Below are 24,234 nucleotides of genomic sequence, written 5' to 3'. Positions count from 1 at the left end.
TTCGTTCGACGCCCTTGGAATGTCTGACGTGCATACGTCACAATCCAAATGTAATTCACGTGTATCAAACTATTTTATTACAAACCTTTCGTTCTTCTACAATCTTCTCGACCTTTCTGTCTCTTCCCTACAATGAAACACGTCCAACATGCATGAACTAACTCCATACACGCTCTTCCTCGTTAGTTTGATAGTTCATGAAAGTTCAGGTTTGATTTCTTTGGTTCGTGACATAATTATTTTATAGAAGAGTAGTAAGCGATTAAAGGTACACGTATATGGAGACTTCAGTGTGTTTTCCCCCAGGGTGTGGACAGAGGCCTTTGGTGGAAGTACCGGGCAGATCCCGCATCATAGGCGGGCATTTTGCACCAGTGGGCGGGTGGCCTTGGCAAGTCAGTATCCAGCGGACGTCCAGGCATTTGTGTGGCGGTTCCATACTCAGTCATCGCTGGATTCTCACAGCTGCACATTGCTTTGACAAGAGCAGGTTTGCACCTACTACTGCGTTGTATTCTATCGTAAAGAATGCAGGCTGTGTACACTCAATGTTCGGATATCTGTAAAGCCGCATTTCAAACTTTAGGTTAGGAAAGGTTATTTTCACTTGTAGTTAAAACGATCACTCACAGCAGTGTTGAATGATGTAGGTTAAGATAACCCACCGAGGCAACTTCACAGCTTTTCTTCATGGGGGTGGGGGATTTCATTACTTCAGTAATGAACAGCGGCTCTGGGCACACAGTTATAAATACACACTGCATTCTAGATTGTATAATTTACTCAGTCTATTAATGAATTACTGTTAATATTTGTCAGCATAATAGTAATGATAAAATAAGGTTTGTGAATATTCTTTTCATTTTGGCCACAGCCAACATATTGCTCTTTCTACATGTACTCATTATTATTCCAGCAAAATCTCTAGACATAGGCTATCTCCTTCTAAAGTTTTGATTCACATGATTCATCTAATGCCTGCCTCTGGGCCCTTAGGACCTGATGCCTCTGTGATTTTTGCCTCATGGTGCATGTAATTGGAAATCTGGAAACTTTAGTACAATTGTTAATAGTTCCATGTACACACTGTATAAATACAGTGGAGAACGCACCTCCACTGCTCTAGAGTCCAGTGGCAGCGTGCTTTACACCACTGCATCCGATGCTTTGCATTGCACTTGGTGATGTATAGTTTGGATGCAGCTGCTCGACCATGGAAACCCATTTCACGAAGGTCTCTGCGCACTGTTCTTGATCTAATCTGAAGGCCACATGAAGTTTGGATGTTTGTAGTGATTGACTCTTGACCCCGCTCCGTCACTATAGGTGGCCTACTACTTTCGTGGCTGAGTTGCTGTCATTCACAAATTCTTCCATTTTTCCTTATAACACAGCTGACAGTTGACTGTGGAATATTTAGGAGCGAGTAAATTTCACACCTGGATTTGTTGCACAGGTGGCATCCTATCACAGGTCCATGCTGGAATTCACTGAGCTCCTGAGAGCGACCCATTCTTTCACAAATGTTTTTAAAAGTTTGCATGCCTAGGTGCTTAATATTACACACCTGTGGCCATGGAAGTGATTATAACACCTGATTCTGATAAATTGCATGGTTGAGCGAATACTTTTGGCAATATAGTGTATATATGCTGCATACAACTACATAAGACTAGGTTGGCCATGTGAGGGATGTCATTAGAAGAAGAATCAGATAACTTTGTAGTCCTCAAATGAAACAGTTTATGTTCCACAGAGCAGGTGCAGCTTACTGAGGCAGCCGTGTTTTAACAGATAACAGATTTAGTATGAAATCTCTGACACATCCAGGCCACCAGGTGTCAATATAATGGCAGAATAAATAAAGGTGATATAGGTAAAAGAAAAGATTACTTATTTCAGACTTCACATTTAACCCTGACCCTAGGTTTGTGAATTATAGATGTGCAGCTTAAACTCCAATGCAGGGGGTCCAACTGGAATTGTATGTGGCTCAGCTGCTGTGGGCCCCTCGTGTGCCACTGTGTGCGACTACGCATGCATACGCACACACTAATGACAAGAGCTCCATTCTCTGGTTATTTAAACGCATCAGCCTTCGGCTACACGATCTGATTGGTCCTCACCCGTGTCCCTCAGAGACACCGCGGGGCTGGAGGTGGTAGCAGGTCTGCACTCTCAGTCCAGGCGAGGCAGGACGGTGCAGCGGCGTGCGGTGGTGCGCGTCGTCACGCACCACGACTACGACGTGACGCGCCACGACCACGACGTGGCGTTGCTGCGGCTACGCCCGGTGCTACGCTACACCGCTCACGTGCAGCCCGTCTGCACCTTCGCCGGCGAGCTGGAGGAGAGAGCGCTTAACTTCAGCTCCTGTTACATCAGCGGCTGGGGCAGCACGGTGCTCGATGGTTTGTTTCATTTCGTCTCTCTGTCTCTCTCTCTCTGTCACCCCCCACCAGCTACTACACATACGCTTGAGGAACGTGTCTGTAGACCTTACTGCAGAGAACATTTTTAATCCCCACAGTAATAACAGTAATATGATATGAAGTACATGAGAGCATCTGTTCTAGTTTCTGGAGACTTTGGGGACTAAAAATAACTTAAAAAAAAAAACGTTAGGATGACAGAGGCTTTGGTGTTTAGGGAACTTGGTGGACACACTTAGAGAGGCTGAGGTGAATCTCATTGATACCAGACGGTGCAACCAGAGAAACTGGTACAACCAACACATTAGCGACAACATGGTCTGCGCTGGAAAGGAGGCGGGGGGTGTGGATACCTGTCAGGTAAAGTTTGCGTCACCACGGCTCTTGGACGCAAACTGTGCGTAATGACCTCCAGTTGTGTGCGTAACCTCTCTGCCACGTAGGGGGACAGCGGAGGGCCGCTGTCGTGTTACAGCGAAGGCGCGGCGAGATTCTACCTTTACGGTGTGACCAGCCACGGAGAAGACTGCGGCTTGCCGAGGAAGCCCGGGGTGTACAGCCGCGTTAGCAGCTACGCGGCGTGGCTCTCCAGGACCCGAGAGAGGTCTGCTTCCTCGGGATCAAGCATAAGCCCCACCATCCTGCACATCATCCCCGCTTTGCTCTGCAGGTGCATCGTCTAAGCACCTGACACACCGTTTCATTAGCCATGCTGCTCACGGCAGTAAAACAGCATGCATCAAAACAAAACAAGTTTCTATTAATGTTATTTTTTACCTAAAGGAGGTCTGTAAATGGGGAATGATTGTTGATTTTTCACTAGCATAGCAAAAAAATCATTCGGGTCTTTTTAGAGGTTAACCCCTATTGTTTTCTGAGGTCCCCGCTCACCTGGACTTAATCGAATGTGGGTTGTGGTTTGGACTGAATTCAAAACCTACAGATGTAAAACTGGAACAAATTTGTACAACTGGCCTGTGCTACAAGGCAGGGCCATCCTGTACTGAATCAACATGCGCTTCATGGAGGGAGGGGTGTGATGGGGGGGGTCACAGAGGTGTAAGGTGGCAGGGCTCAGGAGTGAAATACCGTACAGAAGGGTAATACTATTGTCATTCTCAAGATTACTGGTAGGCTTGGATTGTCTTGATATTTTCTTTCTTGCACCTACATGCATTACAACCATGTTTCTGCTAGACAGTACTATAATGATTAATATTTTAAAATTCAGATGAACTTATTTAATATTTTACATATCCATAGTGATTTTTGACATTGGTTATTGGTATTTTTAAAAAAGCAAACATTGTTTAATTTATATTGTTTTTTTAATTAATGTTTGATTACTGTTCTAAACTTTTGTATTAGCTTGTAAAGGAAACAATACATGTCCACTATTAAATCCACTTTTCTATGTATCATATTGAGGCAGTTTTAAGAGTACTGCAGTCCCCCAAACTAATGAGGCCCACACTAGCAGAAAATGGCAGAGGTAAAATAACAAATGTTATGTAATACTGTTACCACTGGAGATGGTGCTAACTTCATTAGAATGGCTACCACTCTTCCTCTGATCTCAGCCACCATAACAATACATCAAGCTTCCAATCTAAGACACGGCATGAAGATTTAGTAGAAACACATTATATAGAAACTGTGCAACTTGCTGTTATAACCCAAATGACTTGTAGACAAACTCCAAGTACATTTAGCTGTATATTTCGGTCACAAACACCGAAATTTGATCAAGATTCAAAAAGGCAACTAGTGCTTTTCTCTGATGAAAGGAAATGCTGACCTCTGGTGGAGAAAAAGCACCAAAGCACCTACATCAAGGATAAAGACTCACCATGATGCACTTTTGGTACATCACTGTACACTCACTCAGTTATGCTGTATAGGCATCTATGTAGGTTTGTACTCTTTCTTGGAATCTTTTGTTGTTGTTTTTTTTCAAAACAATTTATTCTGAAGGAAGAAGAAATTAGAAGGCCTACAGGTCCTTTCTAAGCTAACCTTATTTCAGGTACAATAACATTTTAACTTCATAACATTGACACACACCCTCCTAGCAGAAGACATACCTACCCAAAACAACAGCTACATAAAAAATGATGTAGAAAAAAAACAAAGCATTTAAAAGACACTCACACTGAATGAAGTCTGTGTATTGGCATTCAGCTAGGCATTGAAATGAATGGATTTGATACTCCACACATTCCCTCTGCTAGGAAACAGTGGGAGAGGACAATGGAGAAACACCTACAGTTTTACATGAGGCGTGTCAGAACAGTTCTCTAAAGGGCACGCAGATTTCGGGTGAATTATTAACAAACTAATCCAGTTGGCTGTGCCCTTAAACAGAGTAAACAAACAATTAGCAGCTGTCAATGATGAATACAAAGAAAAAAAAAACTTATCCTACAGATTAAACTGTACAAATGTATTTGAAAAAATGTTTAAAATGCCAGAAGGCTCATTTAAATGATCCATGTGTTAAAAAAAAACCCTGTGTTAAATGAATACACAACTATGTCTTCTGCTCTAGGAAGAAACAACCAGATGTAAACAGAAAAGCAGAATTGGTTAACTACAATCTTCCTTTAAATATTAATTAAAATTCCATTATTGTACGGGGAAAATGACAATGCAATTAAAACAATACTGCCATTATGAAGGAACAGGAGAGAGCTCCCACAGACGTGTACACTCAAACACTAACGAAAAGTTGCGAAGGCTAAAGCACACAGGTCCAGGAAGGGTAGAGGACAGAAGGTGCAAATTCGTAACTATGTTTCTTTTTAGCCTGTGTAAAACAGTTATCTGTTTTATTTATGGTTCTTCTTAAGCCAGTGATGCAGAGAATTGCCATCAAGTGTTAGAGATCAGTCAAGTTTTACGGGACTTGTTTAATTGTCCGTTTGATTCTACGTTAACACCAGTGAGACGCTACAATAACCTATACTCAAAGCCTTCTATGTTTTCAACATTCCAAGGTCCCTTTGATATCAGTACAAAGTATAATTACAGCAATACAAAATAAAAAGATAGAACACGTAAAAATTAAAACTTCCACAGGTTTCATAAGGCATGGATTTTGTCTTGAAAACTTTCTTTGACCCCAAGTGAATGTTAACAATGCATATAAATCTCAAGATACACATCCAGTATCTTCAGATCAACTTGTGCTTCCTGCGAGAGCGTTTCAACTTCTCACATTGGTTACTGAATGCTGTGCGTAACCGTTGGCAATAGCAATTACAAAATCTTTTCTCTTGTGAGCAAATGTAACGAGGTTTGCATGTAAACCTTTGAGTTGCAACGTTAAGACAACAAGTAGTTCTGAGAAGACGACATGTGACCAAAACAATTTGCATGAGAATTGCTCAGAATCTCCTTAAAACTAGCACAGCCTACGCTGGTGACCGTTAATACTCAATAACATCCACCTGAAGCTTTGTCCAGCAGGGGAGAAATGGCGCTAGTGAGCAGGAGGTGAGCACCTATGGGATTCAGACATTTTCCAAAAGCCCTTCTGGAGGCAGAGCAGTCAGGCCGTGTCTGCGCTAGTGGAGCACAGTGAGGTCCCTGTGAGGAAGGAATGAGTGCAAATGGCAGCTGGTGACGATGGTTCTTCAGGTAAGAAGGTTTTCGGGGAGCCTCCTTTACTCAGCAGTTCTTATTCCCCTCCCAGATGGACAAAAACATCACCAGACATCTTTAAAACTGCTCGCACTTCTAGAATGAAAAATTAAGTACATGCCACCCCTCTAAAAAAAGGCTCAAAAGCATGGGGATGGGGCCGTAGGCGGGGTTTGGGCCGTAGGCGGGGTTTGGGCTGTAGGCGGGGTTTGGGCTGAGGGGTGGGGCTGAGGGGCAGGTGTGAAGGAGGAGGAGGATAAAGTGCAAGGAGAAGTTTCACATGTTAGTCCCTTCAGTATTCTGTCCTGTCAGAGGACAGAGCTGAACGTCTTTTGGGGGACAGTGGCATTGACTCTGGACAAAGAGACGACCGCGAGCAGTTCTTTGTCCCCAGCTGTTTGGAGCAGGACAAAGACGGCAAAGTTGAGTCGCAAGTTAAAAACATGGCATCACCGAATCAGGCCGATTTCGCCTGTTATTGCGGAGAAGGATCCTAGCAAAGAGAGAGGAGCACCAATCTCTGGAGGTTCAGAAGCCTAGAGGAGAAGATCAGACAGCCCGAGGCTGGAGCCACGATCACATCATTCAAGAGCAACTAAGACTGGGTGGAGAGGGAGGAGGAGGCAACACGCATGATGTCTGACCTCCGTGACCACGAATGTGCCATGAGCGAAAGGTTGTGCAGAGGGCGTGGGGTTGAGAAACGCTGTGCTCCCACCACCAACGCTTCTTCAGGAACAAGGTGCCCTCAAGACCCCCCCCCCCCCCCCCCCCCCCCCCGGAGGGCCGGATCTCCGTCACACCGGATCACATGTTATAAGCCACATAGATTGGATCCAGCTGGTCCGCCAAGAAGGAGTCACGCAGGTGCATACGCTGCTTCTCGCCCCGGGAATTGATGGGGATGACACCAGGGTCCACCACCACCACCACCCCCACGATCAGGTGGTGCTCCTCCAGAACCACGTTGGTGACCAGCGGCACGAGGTCCAGAGCCTCCTGCTCCGAGCCACTCAGCTCCGCCACCACCACTAGCAGGTTGGTCCACGTGAACACAGCACTGCAGGAGAGAAACAAGGCTCTTATCACCAGTGATCACCGTGGATCTTCTACCAACTACGTTCATACTAATTTCATGCATTTACAACAAGTAAATGATCCAACTTTAATGTACAGTAGAAGAGCTTTACAATTCACAGTCTAGTCTATGGCAGGTGGTCAGGGACTGGTGTATATAACCTGAATATCGGTTATGCCTTGTATACATTTATGTCCATGTCTGCATGCTTGTATACTTCACACTGTAAACATAAGAGATTTGGTGTGTCTCCCGTGGGCTGTTCTCCCACCTCTCCGCGATGCTACGGTGTGCCCGGGAGACCGAGGTCTCGATGTCGATGGGGTGATAGCGCAGACCACGTAGTTCCAGCGTCTCGTCCAGCGATCCCACCACGAACAGCGCGTCGTGACGATCTAGAGGAGAGACGGCCACTTAAACCCTCCTCAGATGCATCCGACTCTTCCTACTGTCAATGTCTATCGACTTCCCCTTTAAATTACAATGATGATTTCACCGCTTGTTACATCAAACGGCCAATAAGAGTCACTTCCTGCATCACTATTCCTGCATCACTATTCCTGCCCATGGATCTGACCTCCGCTGGCGTCCAGCAGCTCGGTCCTACGGACGAAGCCCAGGTAGCCGGTGCGGGCCCACAGCGTGTGTGGCTCGCCGAAGCTCAGGCGCATGTTGAAGTGGGCGGCCTGTAGACTCTCCTCGCCGTAGATGGTGTAGTAGCCGCTGGCGTTGTGAGGGCTGTTCACCCAGATCTGCGCAGACACATGAATGACAGATAAATACAAAATAGTGGGAATCAACAGAGATGAAGTCATGGAACCCCTGCTGGGGTGTTTAAGTCTAGGACTGCTTGGGACTGCTTTGTGTTTCTGGGTTTTGTTTTTTTTTTACCTCGCCCAAATGAGAGTCTCCAAGCGGCCCTTTGGTCTCTGGGTTCACGATGATAACTCGCACTCCAGGGAGGATCTACGGGCAAATCAAACAATCAGCCGGCTCCCAGTTTCACACCAACACCGTGATAAAATAAAGAGAGATGACGGCAGAGTGTGCAGGCTCACCGTTCCAGACTCCATGAGGGGAAGACTCTGGGGTGCACCTCTCTCCACCAGTCTCACCCTGACACACACACACACACACACACACACACACACACACACACACACACGTGTTTAAACTTCTGTTCATCTCTCTGGAGCTCTCAGTATCTTTCTCCTGCTAGAACGTGGAGCAGACCTGTACATGGTGAAGCTCTGCTGTCTATCTAAAGCCGCAGGCAATTGGTTTGTTCACCTGGTGTCTATTCTGTGTCTCTGGTTGACATTACTGGGGGTCTACTGACTACCTACTGGCTACCTCTCCGTCCTTCAATTGATTTTAATTCTTTTTCCTTGTGTTGCCGTTTTATATTATGAATTGATTTTGAGTTTGAAAAAGGCACTATGCAAACTGAAAATTTTAATTGTTATTATTACAACTCCGTTTAACTGGTTCAAGCTTACCTGTCGTGTCTGAGGGATTTCATATCTACGTAAACAGTGGAAGGATCCGGACCAGCCGTGCCCTATGAACCACAACAAACAACACTGGTCAGAACGTGGAGGAAGGCGGGGATATTATAGACCATTATAATAATTAACATATTCATTACATCATCAAATCTAATTAATGAGACATCACCGCATCACGGTACAGTTTTCTCTCAATATTTACTTACCAGCAAAAATCTAATTTGGGTCAGATCAATGAAATGCACCATTCAAAGACCAAGGAACAAAAATCACAATAACGTACGCAACACTCCTGATTATAGTTAATATCCCTCGACCACTCTACACCTGCAGTACCTTGCAGACGCATTCACCCATAAAAGTGCTCAGATTCATCTGGACTACAAATAAAACAGGTTATTCCAGCCTGCATTTATGCTGCAAACCAAAATGCACTTAAAGTAAACTTTCCAAGTCGAAATTCTTTAAATGTCTTTAGATCCTTCAATAAATAAATAAAAAATATAAACTGGAAAATGCTGCATGCAGGTAAGAGGCAAAGCTGCAGACAACAGTGTCCTCTTTAGCTCCATCTCTGCCCCCTGTGCTAACTCAGGGCTGCCAAAGCCTCAATACTGAAGCAAACGGCCATTTTCCGTTTCAGACATTTTTGTCACAGCATATTTTACTGCATAAAAACCAATATCACCAAGTCATTTTAAGGGCCAGTCTTTAAAAGAATGTGACACTATAAATATCTACATAATACGTTATGCTGACCATGCGTGAATAAAAAGCATGGGTTTTTTCTATTTTGGTCCAGTTTTGTGTCCACGCTGCCTCCGGGGGGGCCGTGCTGGTGCTGACCTGCAGGCAGATGGCCAGGTTGACCCTGGAGCCGAAGGCGGTGCTGACGGCCCGCGGCGACAAGCCCAGGTCTTTGAACAGCTTGGAGAAGGACTGAGAGAGAGCCAGACGAGGACGTTCCTCCGCCACAACCACGCAGCTCCGCACACACGACAGGTTCAGCCCACGAGCCTGCACACACAAACGTGCACATACACACACACACACACACACACAAACACAATACATACACACACAAACACACCCCTCAGGTTCTGGTTCGTCTCATGCTCACACGTGCGCATGCATACCCACACAGGGCTTGTTGCGGTGTCACGGTTTCACTGTTAATCACAGGGTATCAGCATGTGTTTTCTGTGTGGCATTGTGAACAGCAAAATCAACGCACTGAATCTGACATGTTCAGATAGGATTTGAGACACGTCCATATGGGGTCCTGTAATTCCACACGCAGCAAATTAAAACAATATTGTGAACGAGCAAACAACATAAGTGGTCCTAGTGCCTGTAGAATTAATGGCCCGATTAACGTAATTTAAAAACCAGGACATTTCCACAGTTTTAAAAAATATTTCCCGGGACAGGACGTGAAATACGGACATGTCCCGGGAAATACGGTTTGGTCACCCTAGGTAACTGTGATGACATGTACAGTTATGACCACGCCACAGGTAAACGTGTGCTGAGATCAATCAGTCAATTCAACTGGACATCCATCATGGTGTAGTGAAAGCTGGGGGATGAATTCCAGCTGCAGGAGTCTTTCATAGCCCTCTTGGGCCTGCGTGTTCTCATCATCATTTCTGATACAACTCTTCCACTGCAGATTAACATGAATTATATATTATAATATATAATATATTATTATATTATTATTATAATGGATCACATTGGCTGTGGGAATATTTTGGATGCCGTAACGAGTTGTTTCATTTCTCTGCGACCGTGATGCTGTGCCATGTGGCTAAAGGACCACTTTGTGCTGGATGCGGTAACCAAGGTAACAGTGTTGCTTGCATGAACACTACGCTCCTGTGTGAACCAGTGCAACCTTCTGCATCATCCGTGGTCCACACGCCACAGAGAGAGATGGTCACGGACAATAAATACAACATCTGTTTTTCCACTGTTTGCCTGCAGGAAACCAGCAGCTTGGGCCGTGAAAGAGTCTACCAGTAAAATATTTACCAGTAAACGTTTCTACCAGTACAAATGTTTTGCTGCTGCATTTCTGGTGTAAAATGTGTTTGATATAGTGGACTAAGTAATTTGAAATAACCGATTAAATGTTACTAATTTTATTAAAAGCATTAAGTAGAAAGAATATAAAGGAACCCCACAACAGCCCTAACATGCATATACACACACCTATACAAACATATTCATACTCTCCCAACCAATAAAGCACAGTGTGTGTGTGTGTGTGTGTGTGTGTGTGTGTTGCACGCTCACCTTCAGGGTCTCGGTCTGCGTGCCCAGGCCCTTGGTGCAGAGCTCCATGACTGAGTAGGAGCAGAAGGTGTCTCTGATCTTGTACTGACTGAGCGTGCTTAGCCACAGGGGCAGGGAGCTCTCCAGCTCCATGGGAGGAATCAGGATGGACTGGTGACCCGAGTACACACTGCAACCGCAACCACACACACACACACACACACACACACACACCATGAGACAGGGAGGAGGAAAGGGAGATAAAAGAAGACATCCTAATGAAATCCTGTAACGCAGTTCCAGATTTACTGGGCTTGTGTGTGTGTGTGTGTGTGTGTGTGTGTGTGTGTGTCCGTGTGTGTGTGTGTTGCCTGTGTGTGCCTGTGTGTGTGTGTGTGTGTGATCAGATGCTGTGCCACACCCTTAAACTCCCAGGCCGCTGCCTGCAGGGCTGTCTGATGGAAAAGATACCACCCTCCGGAAAGCAAATAAACAAACACACAAACAAACAAACACACACACAAACAAACACACACACAAACAAACACACACACCACTTCGTTGGTGCATTACCTAGAGATGCACCAGAGCACGAAGCCCAGGCCACAGTAGGGGTCCAGGCAGATGGCCACCTGTCTGGAGGAGTAGAGCTCACACTGCAGCTTAACGGAGCGACACAGGGCACTCACAGCCGCATGGGAGATCTGAGACACACACAGCATTAATGATGATGATGATGATGATGATGGGAGGGAGACTGGAAGACAGGGTGCAGTAGACACTTTACCTTCACTCCGGTCAGCATGCCGGTGGTGGACACGCTGAAGTCCAGGTAGGCCAACATCTCCGCGGTGGGCGGCTTATAGATGGGTGGGGGGCGCTTTCTCGAAAGGTCATCTATACACACACACACGGGGAGAGAAAGATCTTGAGTGCTATTGGACGGACACTTAAGACAAAGCGCCAGTTTGACCCCGGGTGGATGGGGTCGCTCCCAGCAGAGGTCGGTCTGAATACCTGTGTCTATGATGGTAGGCCACGTTTTCACGTTTACACTAGCCGCCGCCTCTTTAGAACGCAACGTCTTCATGAGCGATTGGGTGGTCAGAATGCAGGCTGCCTTACTCACCTAACACACACACACACACAGGAGAAAGATTTCACACAAACGTGAGCGTTAGCGCCAAACATCCGTGTACCGTAGCGCACTGGGCGTGGGAGAGGCCGTGCACGTGAGACTCACGTCTATGATCATGCGCACTGTGGGCAACGTGGCCGCCAGGTTCTGCGGATGGGGCGGGCGCACGGTCACCGGGATGCAGCCCGCGTACAGGCAGCCGTAGAAGGCGGCGATCAGGTCTATGCCTGCGTAGGAGGGGAGGAGGAGTCGTTAGGCTCAGCGCACGTGTCCCTGGGCAGCAGCCGTCACGTTAGCGTCTTTACGGAGAGACGTGACTTTACCGGGAGGGTACAGCAGCACCACGCTGTCTCCGGTGTTCAGGCCTCCTCTCTCCTGCAGGGATGCCGTGATCTTCTCCGCTCGTTTGTGCAACTGCAAACACGTGGCCGTGCTCACCGCTGCCCCCTGTGGGTCACGTTAACAATTACAATTAATAGTGTTAAATGCAATGGGGAAAAAAAATCGGGCCAGATTGGACAAAGAACAAGAATCACACTTCAGAACTCCAAAGGCTACGTTCACATGTGAAGCCACTTTGTTCTACTCCATCTCGACCACAACCCTCTCCCTTATGGTGCTTATGGAGGTCTGTAGACGGGCCGGCGCAGACAGACTCACCTTGGCGTTGAGCAGCATGAAGAGCACGTGGTCCGGGTCAGACTGGGCCCTCCACTGGAGCGCCTCCGACAGGAACTGGTGCTGCAAGACAAACATTACCGTCAAGCGTTCGTCCCACAAGACCTCCGTCAGGCACCAGTACGGACACCCTCACAGGTATCAGCACCGAGCACATGACCCAAGCCGTTACGTCATTAGGAAGGACAGAGAAAGACGAGGCAGGAGAAGACGGGACATTAACAAACGAGGGGAAAGAAAAGGAGCGTCCAGACAGGAGTAGTGGGCAGAGCTATTAACACAGGGTGTGTGTTCTTCTGGGTGACTGTGTACACCTGAAAAACACACACACACACAAATGTTTCCAAAGCAGGCCAATGCAGACAGTGAATGTGTGTGTGTGTGTGTGTGTGTGTGTGTCAGCAGAGAGGAGTTACAGCGCAGATGCACACACGCCTTAGAGCTGGTGTTGTGAGCTTGACGTGTGCGCACACACACACACACACACAGCAGTGCAGCGGTCAGCCTTACCATAGTCACAGGCCACATATAGAGCTTGAGGCCCACAGCATTAAAGAGTGGAAAACAGAGAGAGGAACAGAGTCACACTGGCCCTTGTACACCCTCCACACACACACACACACACACACACACACACCCTCGCCCTCCCTCCACACACACACACACACACACATACACACACACACACACACACCCGCCCTCGTACACCCTCCACACACACACATACACACACACACACACACCCTCGCCCTCGTACACGCTCCACACACACACACACACACACACACACACCCTCGTCCTCGTACACCCTCCACACACACACATCTAACATTCCTTTACTTCTTATTGCTCTTAATAGAATGGATTTACATGGATTAAAATTAAAGCTCTGTACCAAGAGACAAGGCCGCGCTAAAGGCACCTTGTGCGTCTCCAAGTGCAGGACTGTTACTACTGAACTGTAATGAGCAGGCACACTTAGGCCCAGATAATGAGCCTATCTTAGCCTCATTCAGCCAGTCCTTATCCTTATGAAGGGCGGGGCGAGGTGGGGGCGGGGCAGGTGCTCTAGCTCCACCCCCTACACACCTTCCTGGACAGCTCTTGGTCCTCGATGAGGGCCAGCTCCCTGCCCGCGGCCTGGGCGATCCTCTTTCCCGCCACCAGGTTGCCCACCATGATGGAAGCGGGACCCACTCCCACTGTTGGGACGGAAAGAAATATCACGTGAGGCGGGGTTAAACACGGGGCGGGGTTTTACATTTAAAACTGCACCAATCAGAATCTCAGCAGATGATTGCTACCACAGAAATATTTGACAGTCGTAAGAGTACCAAAACTGACACTGCGGGACATACAAACTGCTTCACGTTTAAGGCGGGACACCGAGCCAAGACGTTTCACGCTCTCGGCTGGTACCTGGCTGTTTCTGGCGGGGTTTGGGCAGGTTGGTCACACACGTGTGTGGACACATGAGGATGTTGCAGGGGTGTAGGGAGCCATCCAGGAAGCACTGCTTGGTCTCAGATACGTGGATGCCACCCAGAGGTGTCTTGGGTAAGGTGTTGGCTGGCACTAGCGCCAAACAGTACAAGCCCACCTGGTGGATGCTGTCTATGGCCTAAGAAAGTGAAGGAAAGTCATCGGTGAACTTAAGAAGAGAATTTGAAATTCTAACAATCAAACGTGTCATGTGAGGCTATGTAAAATATCTTTGTTTACTTGCACAGTAAAAACAGTAATTAAGTGGTGTGAAGTGGTGTTAATTAAGTGGTGCTAAATTGAAGGCTACAGTGTTTAACTAAGACTCAATTCCTGCAGTGTGAGTGTGTGAGGAGTGTGTGAGGGGTGTGTGAGGGGTGTGTGAGGGGTGTGTGAGAGGACCTGAAGGACACGGCTCATCCACTGGAAGCTGTCCTCCTCACTGGCATCTGGCCTCTGCTCTGCGACGATCACAATCCTCTCATCGTAGAACACGGTGACGGAGAACACGGCGATCCTGGAGCACACACACACACACATACGGGCACACGCACATGCACACACAGCCTGTCATCAGCACCTACTGCTACTGCTCATGTGAAAGCCAGTATGAGGTGTGTGTGTGTGTGTGTGTGTGTGTGTGTGTGTGTGTGTGTGTGTGTGCGCGCATGCACGCGCGTGTGAAGGCATACCTCCCCCGGTAGACTGTTTTGACAGGCTCTACAGCCAGTGCCGTGGCAACCAGGTCATCGGCGTTATGTCTGCGTCCGCTGACCAACAGCAGTCCTTCAGTTTTCCCAACAACAAACACCAGACTGCCCTGTGATCACACACACACACACACACACACACACACACACACACACACACACACACACACACACACACACACACACACACACACACACACACACACGACAGAGGGAATGGTTACAATAGGCCCCCTCGTGTCATCTTTTAAAAAGAGATGACATTAATTCTTACCGGGCCCACAAAGCCCAGCAGTCCAGTGCGGATGAAGGTGACGTCCCCGATGGGGGTCCCGCCCGAGTTCACAGGGATCACCTAGAGGAGCAGATCGAGGCGGCTGAGCAGGGACACACACACACGCCGTGTTCTTTAACAGCTCTCCAGGGAGTCTGCGTCCGTACCTCAAACGTGTTCTTGGTGACTCCGGGGAGACCGTAATACATGGTACCGCCGGCCCGGGAGTTCAGCACGATCTCTCCGATCTCGTCCGTTTTGCACAGCATGGGGGAGCCATCAGGCCTGACGATGCACATCAGAGCTGGAAGACAGGGGGAGATCATGTCAGCAGGGAAGGCGCGGTGTTGGAGGAAGTCCATGACTCGATGTGCTCCGTGTGGGGGGTGGGCTCGCACCTCCAGGCATGACGTGACCCACGTCCTGAACGGTGAGGGCAGAGTTCTTGTCCTCAGTGTTGACCCGGATCACGGAGTGGCTAAGGCCACCCATCGAGAGGACAGCTCTGGCGGGGAGAGGGGCACCACGAGCACCAGGCCTACACACATACACACACACACACACACAACATACAAACATACCCAGACAAACAGACACGCACACACAAATGCGAGGCTTAGTGAATCCGTGACGTGAACTAACGTGCTGCTCCAGGTCCAGACATGGATGACTGTGTGTACCTGCGTATGGCTACCGTCATGCCCTCTGGGGAGGAGGCACAGGGACAGATGACCTCTGGCTTCAGCCCATGGGACTGGAACACATTCAAGAAGGCGTCGCACGACGACACTGACCCTAAAACACACACACACCACACACACACACACACACACACACACACACACACACACACACACACAAAACAAAGTGACAGTGCTTTTGGAGCAGCATGAGAAGCTCTTGCAATAAAATGAGGGAACTGTTAGTGTTGATTGATTAGCGTGTTACAGCATGCTACAGTGTTAATACAGGTCACAGAGCTGTGTTGTGTGCTAGTTTAGCGACCTACCGTGTTAATACAGGTCACAGAGCTGTGTTGTGTGCTAGTTCAGCAGGCTACAGTGTTAATACAGGTCACAAAGCTGTGTTGTGTGCTAGTTTAGCATGCTACAGTGTTAATACAGGTCACAGAGCTGTGTTGTTTGCTAGTTTAGCAGGCTACAGTGTTAATACAGGTCACAGAGCTGTGTTGTGTGCTAGTTTAGCGGGCTACAGTGTTACTACAGGTCACAAAGCTGTGTTGTGTGCTAGTTTAGCATGCTACAATGTTAATACAGGTCACACAGCTGTGTTGTGTGCTAGTTTAGCATGCTACAGTGTTAATACAGGTCACACAGCTGTGTTGTGTGGTAGTTTAGCGACCTACCATGTTAATACAGGTCACAGAGCTGTGTTGTGTGCTAGTTCAACAGGCTACAGTGTTAATACAGGTCACAGAGCTGTGTTGTGTGCTAGTTTAGTGGGCTACAGTGTTAATACAGGTCACAGAGCTGTGTTGTGTGCTAGTTTAGCAGGCTACAGTGTTAACACACGTCACAGAGCTGTGTTGTGTGCTAGTGTAGCATGCTACAGTGTTAATACAGGTCACAGAGCTGTGTTGTGTGCTAGTTTAGTGGGCTACAGTGTTAATACAGGTCACAGAGCTGTGTTGTGTGCTAGTTTAGTGGGCTACAGTGTTAATACAGGTCACAGAGCTGTGTTGTGTGCTAGTTTAGCAGGCTACAGTGTTAATACAGGTCACAGAGCTGTGTTGTGTGCTAGTTTAGTGGGCTACAGTGTTAATACAGGTCACAGAGCTGTGTTGTGTGCTAGTTTAGCAGGCTACAGTGTTAACACACGTCACAGAGCTGTGTTGTGTGCTAGTGTAGCATGCTACAGTGTTAATACAGGTCACAGAGCTGTGTTGTGTGCTAGTTTAGTGGGCTACAGTGTTAATACAGGTCACAGAGCTGTGTTGTGTGCTAGTTTAGCATGCTACAGTGTTAATACAGGTCACAGAGCTGTGCTGTGTGCTAGTTTAGCATGCTACAGTGTTAATACAGGTCACAGAGCTGTGTTGTGTGCTAGTTTAGCATGCTACAGTGTTAATACAGGTCACAGAGCTGTGTTGTGTGCTAGTTCAACAGGCTACAGTGTTAATACAGGTCACAGAGCTGTGTTGTGTGCTAGTTTAGCAGGCTACAGTGTTAATACAGGTCACAGAGCTGTGTTGTGTGCTAGTTTAGCATGCTACAGTGTTAATACAGGTCACAGAGCTGTGCTGTGTGCTAGTTTAGTGGGCTACAGTGTTAATACAGGTCACAGAGCTGTGCTGTGTGCTAGTTTAGCAGGCTACAGTGTTAACACACGTCACAGAGCTGTGTTGTGTGCTAGTGTAGCATGCTACAGTGTTAATACAGGTCACAGAGCTGTGTTGTGTGCTAGTTTAGTGGGCTACAGTGTTAATACAGGTCACAGAGCTGTGTTGTGTGCTAGTTTAGTGGGCTACAGTGTTAATACAGGTCACAGAGCTGTGTTGTGTGCTAGTTTAGCAGGCTACAGTGTTAATACAGGTCACACAGCTGTGTTGTGTGCTAGTTTAGTGGGCTACAGTGTTAATACAGGTCACAGAGCTGTGTTGTGTGCTAGTTTAGCAGGCTACAGTGTTAACACACGTCACAGAGCTGTGTTGTGTGCTAGTGTAGCATGCTACAGTGTTAATACAGGTCACAGAGCTGTGTTGTGTGCTAGTTTAGTGGGCTACAGTGTTAATACAGGTCACAGAGCTGTGTTGTGTGCTAGTTTAGCATGCTACAGTGTTAATACAGGTCACAGAGCTGTGCTGTGTGCTAGTTTAGCATGCTACAGTGTTAATACAGGTCACAGAGCTGTGTTGTGTGCTAGTTTAGCATGCTACAGTGTTAATACAGGTCACAGAGCTGTGTTGTGTGCTAGTTCAACAGGCTACAGTGTTAATACAGGTCACAGAGCTGTGTTGTGTGCTAGTTTAGCAGGCTACAGTGTTAATACAGGTCACAGAGCTGTGTTGTGTGCTAGTTTAGCATGCTACAGTGTTAATACAGGTCACAGAGCTGTGCTGTGTGCTAGTTTAGTGGGCTACAGTGTTAATACAGGTCACAGAGCTGTGTTGTGTGCTAGTTTAGTGGGCTACAGTGTTAATACAGGTCACAGAGCTGTGCTGTGTGCTAGTTCAACAGGCTACAGTGTTAATACAGGTCACAGAGCTGTGCTGTGTGCTAGTTTAGCGGGCTACAGTGTTAATACAGGTCACAGAGCTGTGCTGTGTGCTAGTTTAGTGGGCTACAGTGTTAATACAGGTCACAGAGCTGTGTTGTTTGCTAGTGTAGCATGCTACAGTGTTAATACAGGTCACAGAGCTGTGTTGTGTGCTAGTTCAACAGGCTACAGTGTTAATACAGGTCACAGAGCTGTGCTGTGCGCTACTGTAGTTCACTCACAGGGATTGGCACCATCAGCTACAATCAGCATGCGTAGGGAGGACAGATTGGTGTCCTTCTGCTCTCGGTGAGCCATCATAGCCCAGTGCAGGTCCCGACACTTCACGAGGGCCACACGTGCTGTACGTACACACACACACACACACACACACACACACACACACACACACACACACACACACACACACACACACACACACACAGACAGACAGACAGACAGAGCCCCTTCATTGAAAAAACATCATCACAAGTTACTTTCTCAAAGAGAAGAGGTAAAAACCTCTTAATGAATGAACTCTCTATGCGTGAGTAATGTTGACCCACCTTTGCTGACGTGGACCCTCTGCACCCAGGACAGAGGACAGGCTTTCATGACAGCATAGGGCACGCTGATGGTGTGGATTCTGTTCATCACACTCTGGAATCGGAGAACACACACACAGTCAGGGCCAGGAGTCGCCACCACAGTGAGCATCGCGTCACGGCCATCAGGGTCGAACCCAAACAGTTCGACATGGGAGGTCAACACAGAGGGTTTCACACAAGCAATTCGAACCAAAGAGTTAATGATCTTTTACGACTACATCACATTACAGACCTACACAGGTCACTCGCAATTATTAATGTGAACTGTCAATGTAAAGCTGATGTAAGCAATAATGTGAATATAGCTTAAGACAGGAATGCTGAACACGTTAGAACAGAAAACAGGATGTTTTAAGACGGAATTTAACACAAGAGCTTATTATAAGACATTTAAGACAGAAGTATTTTAAACTGAGAGTTTAACTCCGTTTAGCACAGGGGTTTACTATGTGTGAATTTAACCCAGATCTCTTAACAACAAGGGAGTTTAACACGGAGTGTTTAATACCCACCGTTAACACCCCATGCCATAAGCCCATGTCTTTCTTGAAGTCCAGGACATTGACCAGTGTCTCTCCTAAGACAGTCCACACACGCACACAAACACACACAAACCCACAGAGACCATTAAAAAAAAAGAATCAAGCATATTTCCAGTGTTTATGAAACTTGAGACACACCCAAGTGTGTCTGGCACAAATCACATTTTCACTATCAACACTCTTGAGTGTGTTGCACAGTGGTGTGTTTTCCAGGCCCGAGTGTGCGCAAGCGTCATGAAATATTGATGGGACGTGGAACTCCAGGTTTACTGCGCACACGCTGGGCTGAACAACTCCCTCAATTATTTACCACGTCCTCACTTCTCTGCTTTGTTGACTGCCGAGTCCGTGTCTGTTTACGTACTCACGCAGGATACACACACAGGGACAACATGCAACTGATTTAACGTTGACTACACAAGGTGACAGGATCACAGAGTACTGATTTAACAGTATATAAGGCGTGTGTAACTGCAGACCAATGCTGTTGTATGCTCTCTTGTGTGCAGTCACTGTCTCTCAAGGCAAAGAGATCAGCAAGGTTAGCAAACTCTGTTATGAACCGCATACTTTGATGAAAACCTACCGCCTACCAAACCTCGTAAACAGAGAGAGAATATGCAACCATGCAATTAGCCGTGGTAACGTGTGGTGTGAATGGAGGGTTTTTTTTCTCAGGTTGGCCTCAGTGATTCAGTGATGATACAGTAGTGTAGCGTGACTCACCTTCACAGTAATTACAGGCCTGAGTCAGAGCCTGGCAGTGCGTTAGCATGGAGAGTTTAGACACAGCCACCCCCATCACTGTACCTTCCTTACTGGCCTTGTACTGGAAAAACACACACACACACACACACACCTCTGTGAGCAGGGTGAAAGGTTGCGCTCTCTCTCACACACACGTATGCACACACGTGTCGTGTACACAAAAATGCACACACACACCTCAATGTAAGCCGTGTCAGTGTTGGCAGTAGGAATGTGAGGCTGCCAGTCTTTAGAAGGCTTCGTAAGGTACTTAGTATCCGTGACCACCCATCTGAGTCGAGGCCACCCTGGGATTACACACACACACACACACACACACACATACACACACACACACATACACACACAGGTCCAGCTCTACTAAACTACAGTAATTAATGATGTGTAAGAGCAGAAACACAACGGTGAGTGTGCGTCAGCAGGACGTCATGGACGAGCACCTTTGAACTGCACGATTTCTCCGCTGGGAGTCTTTGGTAAGCCTTTAAGACAGACCTCGCTGGTGAGAGCCAGACCGATCCCACAGCTCCCCAGTAAGAAGCCAATCTGCTGACCTCCGGCATCCTGTCACCACCAGGGCACAATAAAAGAAGATATGAGTGGGTGTCTGGACAGTTTAATGTCGAGTCTCGTGGGGTTACCGTACCTTCCGAGACAGAGGAACCTCTATGGGAACAGGAATGACTTCTGCAAGAAGACAACCGTAGAAAGCCACCCAGAACATGCCAGGATCACTGTTGGGGTAGACCAGCGCCACCTAGTGGACAAACAAGCAGGACAACAAGGCTTGCTTTAATTAATTTGCACGGTACCCCGAGCAACGTCTACGCATTACGGCTCTCTCATCCCTTACCCGGTCTCCGGGTTTGAGCACCGGCTCACTCTTGGTCCCTAGTTTGTTGAGGAGCGTGTAGGCCAGTTTAAGACTGCGGCTCCAGAGTTTACCTACACCACACGGGGAACAGAGTCAGAGGAGGGCGGGGCCTCAGGCTGTCGGGTGTGGCGGCAGCCATTTTAGGGACTCACCGTAGGTGAGGGTGTACAGGGGCTTGCCCGTGATGTCCAGGGTCGTGAGAGCGGGGCTCTTGGCCTGCGTGGCCCCCCAGCGGGCCAGGGAGGCCTGCAGCGCCGGGGGCCAGTTACTGACCACGCCCAGCGGTTCACCCTTCACCGGGACCATCTGCCGGCCCTCGGGCCGTGGCGTGTTGGGGTCGGGCCGAGGCACTGCAGGACACAGCCAAACAAAAGCAATTTAGCGGATGCAACAGCGCCTCCTGTTGAGAGCTGGGGTAACTGCAGTGTGTTTCTACACCGTGATTGGGCGAAAGCGTTCCTACCTTCTACGATTTCCTCTGCGTCGTCCAGGAAAAACTCGCTCAAGGGGGGGCGCTTGGGCCTCTTCAGGGTGTTCAACAGCTGCTGGATCTTGGTGGAGACTCTGCTGTTCACTGGCACTCCTAACCACACACACACACACACACACAGCACAATCTCAAGGCCAGCTTTGTGTTATTCTAACACACCTCAGACATGGCTCAGCACATGCACAGGGCAGGACACAGGTACATGGGCCACGCCAGCACACACTCCAAGAATGACACTCCTGCACACACCAACACACACTCCAACAACAACAACCACACATTCCAGCAATGAAACTCCACCACAAAACAACAACAAACAGGCTTCTCACAAACAAAACAAGCCTTTTTCCATCAAACACAGGAGCGGCTGACCAATGACAACACTAAAGGACAAGAAAACACAACAACAGAGTGCACACGCTCTCTTCCACACGCTACACTTCCTCCTCCTACAGACAGACAAGCAAGCCCAAGGCAGAGAGGTAAAAGTAGAGCGAGACAGGGGATGTGAGACAGCGACAGGGGATGTGAGACAGCGACAGGGGGATGCGAGACAGCGACAGGGGGTGTGAGACTGGAGATCACAACAGCCGGAGGGGAGGGGCTTCAGGCCAGCTCTCCTACAGACATTAGTCATTATATACATTATAAGTCCACATTGTCATTTTTCTGATGTGTGGCATGGCGAGTCTGTGAGCTGAACGTCTGGAGTAGTAAAAGAGTGATAAAAATGGCTGTGTAAACCAGCTTACTGACAGCATCGCAACGGTGTGCCTAACTGCCATTACAAAGACAGTTAAAATGGAGGGAAATTGCTCTACAAACTGCCCTGTGAACTGCTGCTGGATTAAACAAGTAAACAGCTGTTAACTGTAGCTGGAATGTCTCAGTAAACTAAACTGCAAAGTGCAGTGTAAATATCGCCATCAACAGCAGTGTTAACAGCAAACAGCAGTGTGGGCAGGTGTTTAAACTTCTGTGTGTGTGTGTGTGTGCGGGTAGGTGTGTGTGTGTGTGTGTGTGTGTGTGTGTGTGTGTGTGTGTGTGTGTGTGTGTGTGTGTGTGTGTGTGTGTGTGTGTGTGTGCGTGCGCCCACCATCAGCAGTCTCCATCATACTGGAGCGGCTCTGTCCGCGACTCATGCCCCTCACGGCGGGCCCAGGGCCCGGTTCCCCCCGGGGGCCTCTCTCCTGGGGCACCGAGGAGGTGATATCCGGCTGCACACTGCTGCTCTCTGCAGGAGGAGAGACCCGTGCGCTGGAGTCATAGCTATGAACGTGCTGGGGACCTCGTGACTCAAGACTGTGTATCCCAAAGGGAGGTCAGAGTGTGTTCAACTGTGTGTGTGTGTGTGTGTGTGTGTGTGTGTGTGTGTGTGTGTGTGTGTGTGTTACATACCTATGCGAGTGTGAGCCAGAACGTCGGCCAGCGCGTTGCCCTGGGTGTGGTTGTGGGTGTGGTTGAGACCCTGGCTCTGGCTCTTGCTGGTGTCTCCGTGCGACAGCGTGGAGGAAGCGGACGAGGAGGTGGAGGAGCCCTGGAGCGAACGGTTGATCCAAAACTCGGAGCTCTGCAAACTCTGAGCAAGCGTGGCCGCCTGTCGCCGCCGCAGAGAACCCTCGTCTTCCGACGCGGACGACGTGTCTACACACCACAAAAGGGTAACGTTGTAAACCTTTACCATTATCCTGTGTTACCATTAAAGAGTAACGTTATAAACCTTTACCATTATCCTGTGTTACCATTAAAGGGTAACTTTATAAACTTTTACCATTGAAGTTTAACGTTATAAACCTTTACCATTATCCTGTGTTACCATTAAAGGGTAACGTTATAAACCTTTACCATTATCCTGTGTTACCATTAAAGGGTAACATTATAAACGTTATAAACCTTTACCATGTCACGTTACAGATTTCTCATTTGATAAATTCAAAGGTCTCAAATCCAGATCAGATGCAGGGGCCGTAAACACCAACGCGTAAACACCAACGTGTAAACACCAACGTGTAAACACCAACGTGTAAACACCAACGCGTAAACACCAACGCGTAAACACCAACGCGTAAACACCAACGCGTAAACACCAACGCGTGAACACCAACGCGTGAACACCAACGCGTGAACACCAACGCGTGAACACCAACGCGTGAACACCAACGTGTAAACACCAACGTGTAAACACCAACGTGTAAACACCAACGTGTGAAGGCCCTTTAACTCGACACACACGCTCTGCACTCAGCCAGTCAACAGGAAATGTGCTTCTGCTTGTGCATCTTGCTCGTTACACGTGCATGGAGACGTAGGCGGAGCCTGTTTCCACGGGACTAAAGGGGCAGCAGAAAGGGCGGAGGAGGCCACACCCACCTGGAGGAGTGCAGTTCTCCACAGGGGACTGGACGAAGGCCGAGCGGCGCTTGGTGGGCATGGGCAGAGCCATCTTCTGTTCTTTATGCTTAGCCAGGGCTGCCTGCACCGCCTCTGTGTGGATGTCTGAGACGGGGGGGGGGGGAC

At 48.1% G+C, this 24,234-nt stretch overlaps 2 protein-coding genes across 2 annotated transcripts; one reads left to right on the top strand and one right to left on the bottom strand.

The window, feature by feature from the left end:
- The first annotated feature begins 75 nt into the window (after positions 1–75).
- Positions 76–3,599, top strand: LOC143525078 (transmembrane protease serine 12). The gene is made up of 5 exons (XM_077018578.1): positions 76–209; positions 307–490; positions 2,140–2,411; positions 2,650–2,792; positions 2,876–3,599. The coding sequence occupies exons 1-5, from the start codon at positions 149–151 to the stop codon at positions 3,113–3,115; spliced, it is 900 nt and encodes a 299-aa protein (XP_076874693.1). The 5' UTR covers positions 76–148; the 3' UTR covers positions 3,116–3,599.
- Positions 3,600–4,135: 536 nt separating this feature from the next.
- Positions 4,136–24,211, bottom strand: dip2ba (disco-interacting protein 2 homolog Ba). The gene is made up of 35 exons (XM_077018577.1): positions 24,088–24,211; positions 23,116–23,361; positions 22,814–22,951; positions 21,691–21,810; positions 21,380–21,577; positions 21,207–21,298; positions 21,000–21,110; positions 20,794–20,917; positions 20,531–20,640; positions 20,312–20,414; positions 19,556–19,620; positions 19,002–19,095; positions 18,678–18,797; positions 15,900–16,014; positions 15,618–15,757; positions 15,387–15,523; positions 15,220–15,300; positions 14,928–15,055; positions 14,638–14,752; positions 14,173–14,374; positions 13,843–13,955; positions 12,736–12,816; positions 12,399–12,522; positions 12,181–12,302; positions 11,955–12,066; positions 11,725–11,834; positions 11,511–11,641; positions 10,959–11,127; positions 9,507–9,677; positions 8,652–8,713; positions 8,211–8,268; positions 8,044–8,118; positions 7,730–7,904; positions 7,424–7,547; positions 4,136–7,134 (listed from the first exon to the last, which is right to left on the bottom strand). The coding sequence occupies exons 1-35, from the start codon at positions 24,158–24,160 to the stop codon at positions 6,882–6,884; spliced, it is 4,392 nt and encodes a 1,463-aa protein (XP_076874692.1). The 5' UTR covers positions 24,161–24,211; the 3' UTR covers positions 4,136–6,881.
- Between the last annotated feature and the right edge of the window lie 23 nt (positions 24,212–24,234).

Source organism: Brachyhypopomus gauderio, chromosome 10, assembly GCF_052324685.1.
Source record: "Brachyhypopomus gauderio isolate BG-103 chromosome 10, BGAUD_0.2, whole genome shotgun sequence".
Taxonomy (NCBI): domain Eukaryota; kingdom Metazoa; phylum Chordata; class Actinopteri; order Gymnotiformes; family Hypopomidae; genus Brachyhypopomus; species Brachyhypopomus gauderio.
This window is presented reverse-complemented; position numbering and strand designations above follow the sequence as displayed.

Excerpts from the sequence above, each read along its gene's own strand:
- dip2ba (XM_077018577.1), bottom strand. The coding sequence starts at position 24,160 with ATGGCTCTGCCCATGCCCACCAAGCGCCGCTCGGCCTTCGTCCAGTCC. Across the intron at positions 21,299-21,379 it reads CCTGTACACCCTCACCTACG|GTAAACTCTGGAGCCGCAGT; the intron begins GTGAGTCCCTAA and ends CGTGTGGTGTAG. Across the intron at positions 13,956-14,172 it reads ACCCCGCCAGAAACAGCCAG|TGGGAGTGGGTCCCGCTTCC; the intron begins GTACCAGCCGAG and ends CCGTCCCAACAG.
- LOC143525078 (XM_077018578.1), top strand. The coding sequence starts at position 149 with ATGCATGAACTAACTCCATACACGCTCTTCCTCGTTAGTTTGATAGTT. Across the intron at positions 210-306 it reads GATAGTTCATGAAAGTTCAG|GGTGTGGACAGAGGCCTTTG; the intron begins GTTTGATTTCTT and ends GTTTTCCCCCAG. Across the intron at positions 2,793-2,875 it reads GGGGTGTGGATACCTGTCAG|GGGGACAGCGGAGGGCCGCT; the intron begins GTAAAGTTTGCG and ends TCTGCCACGTAG.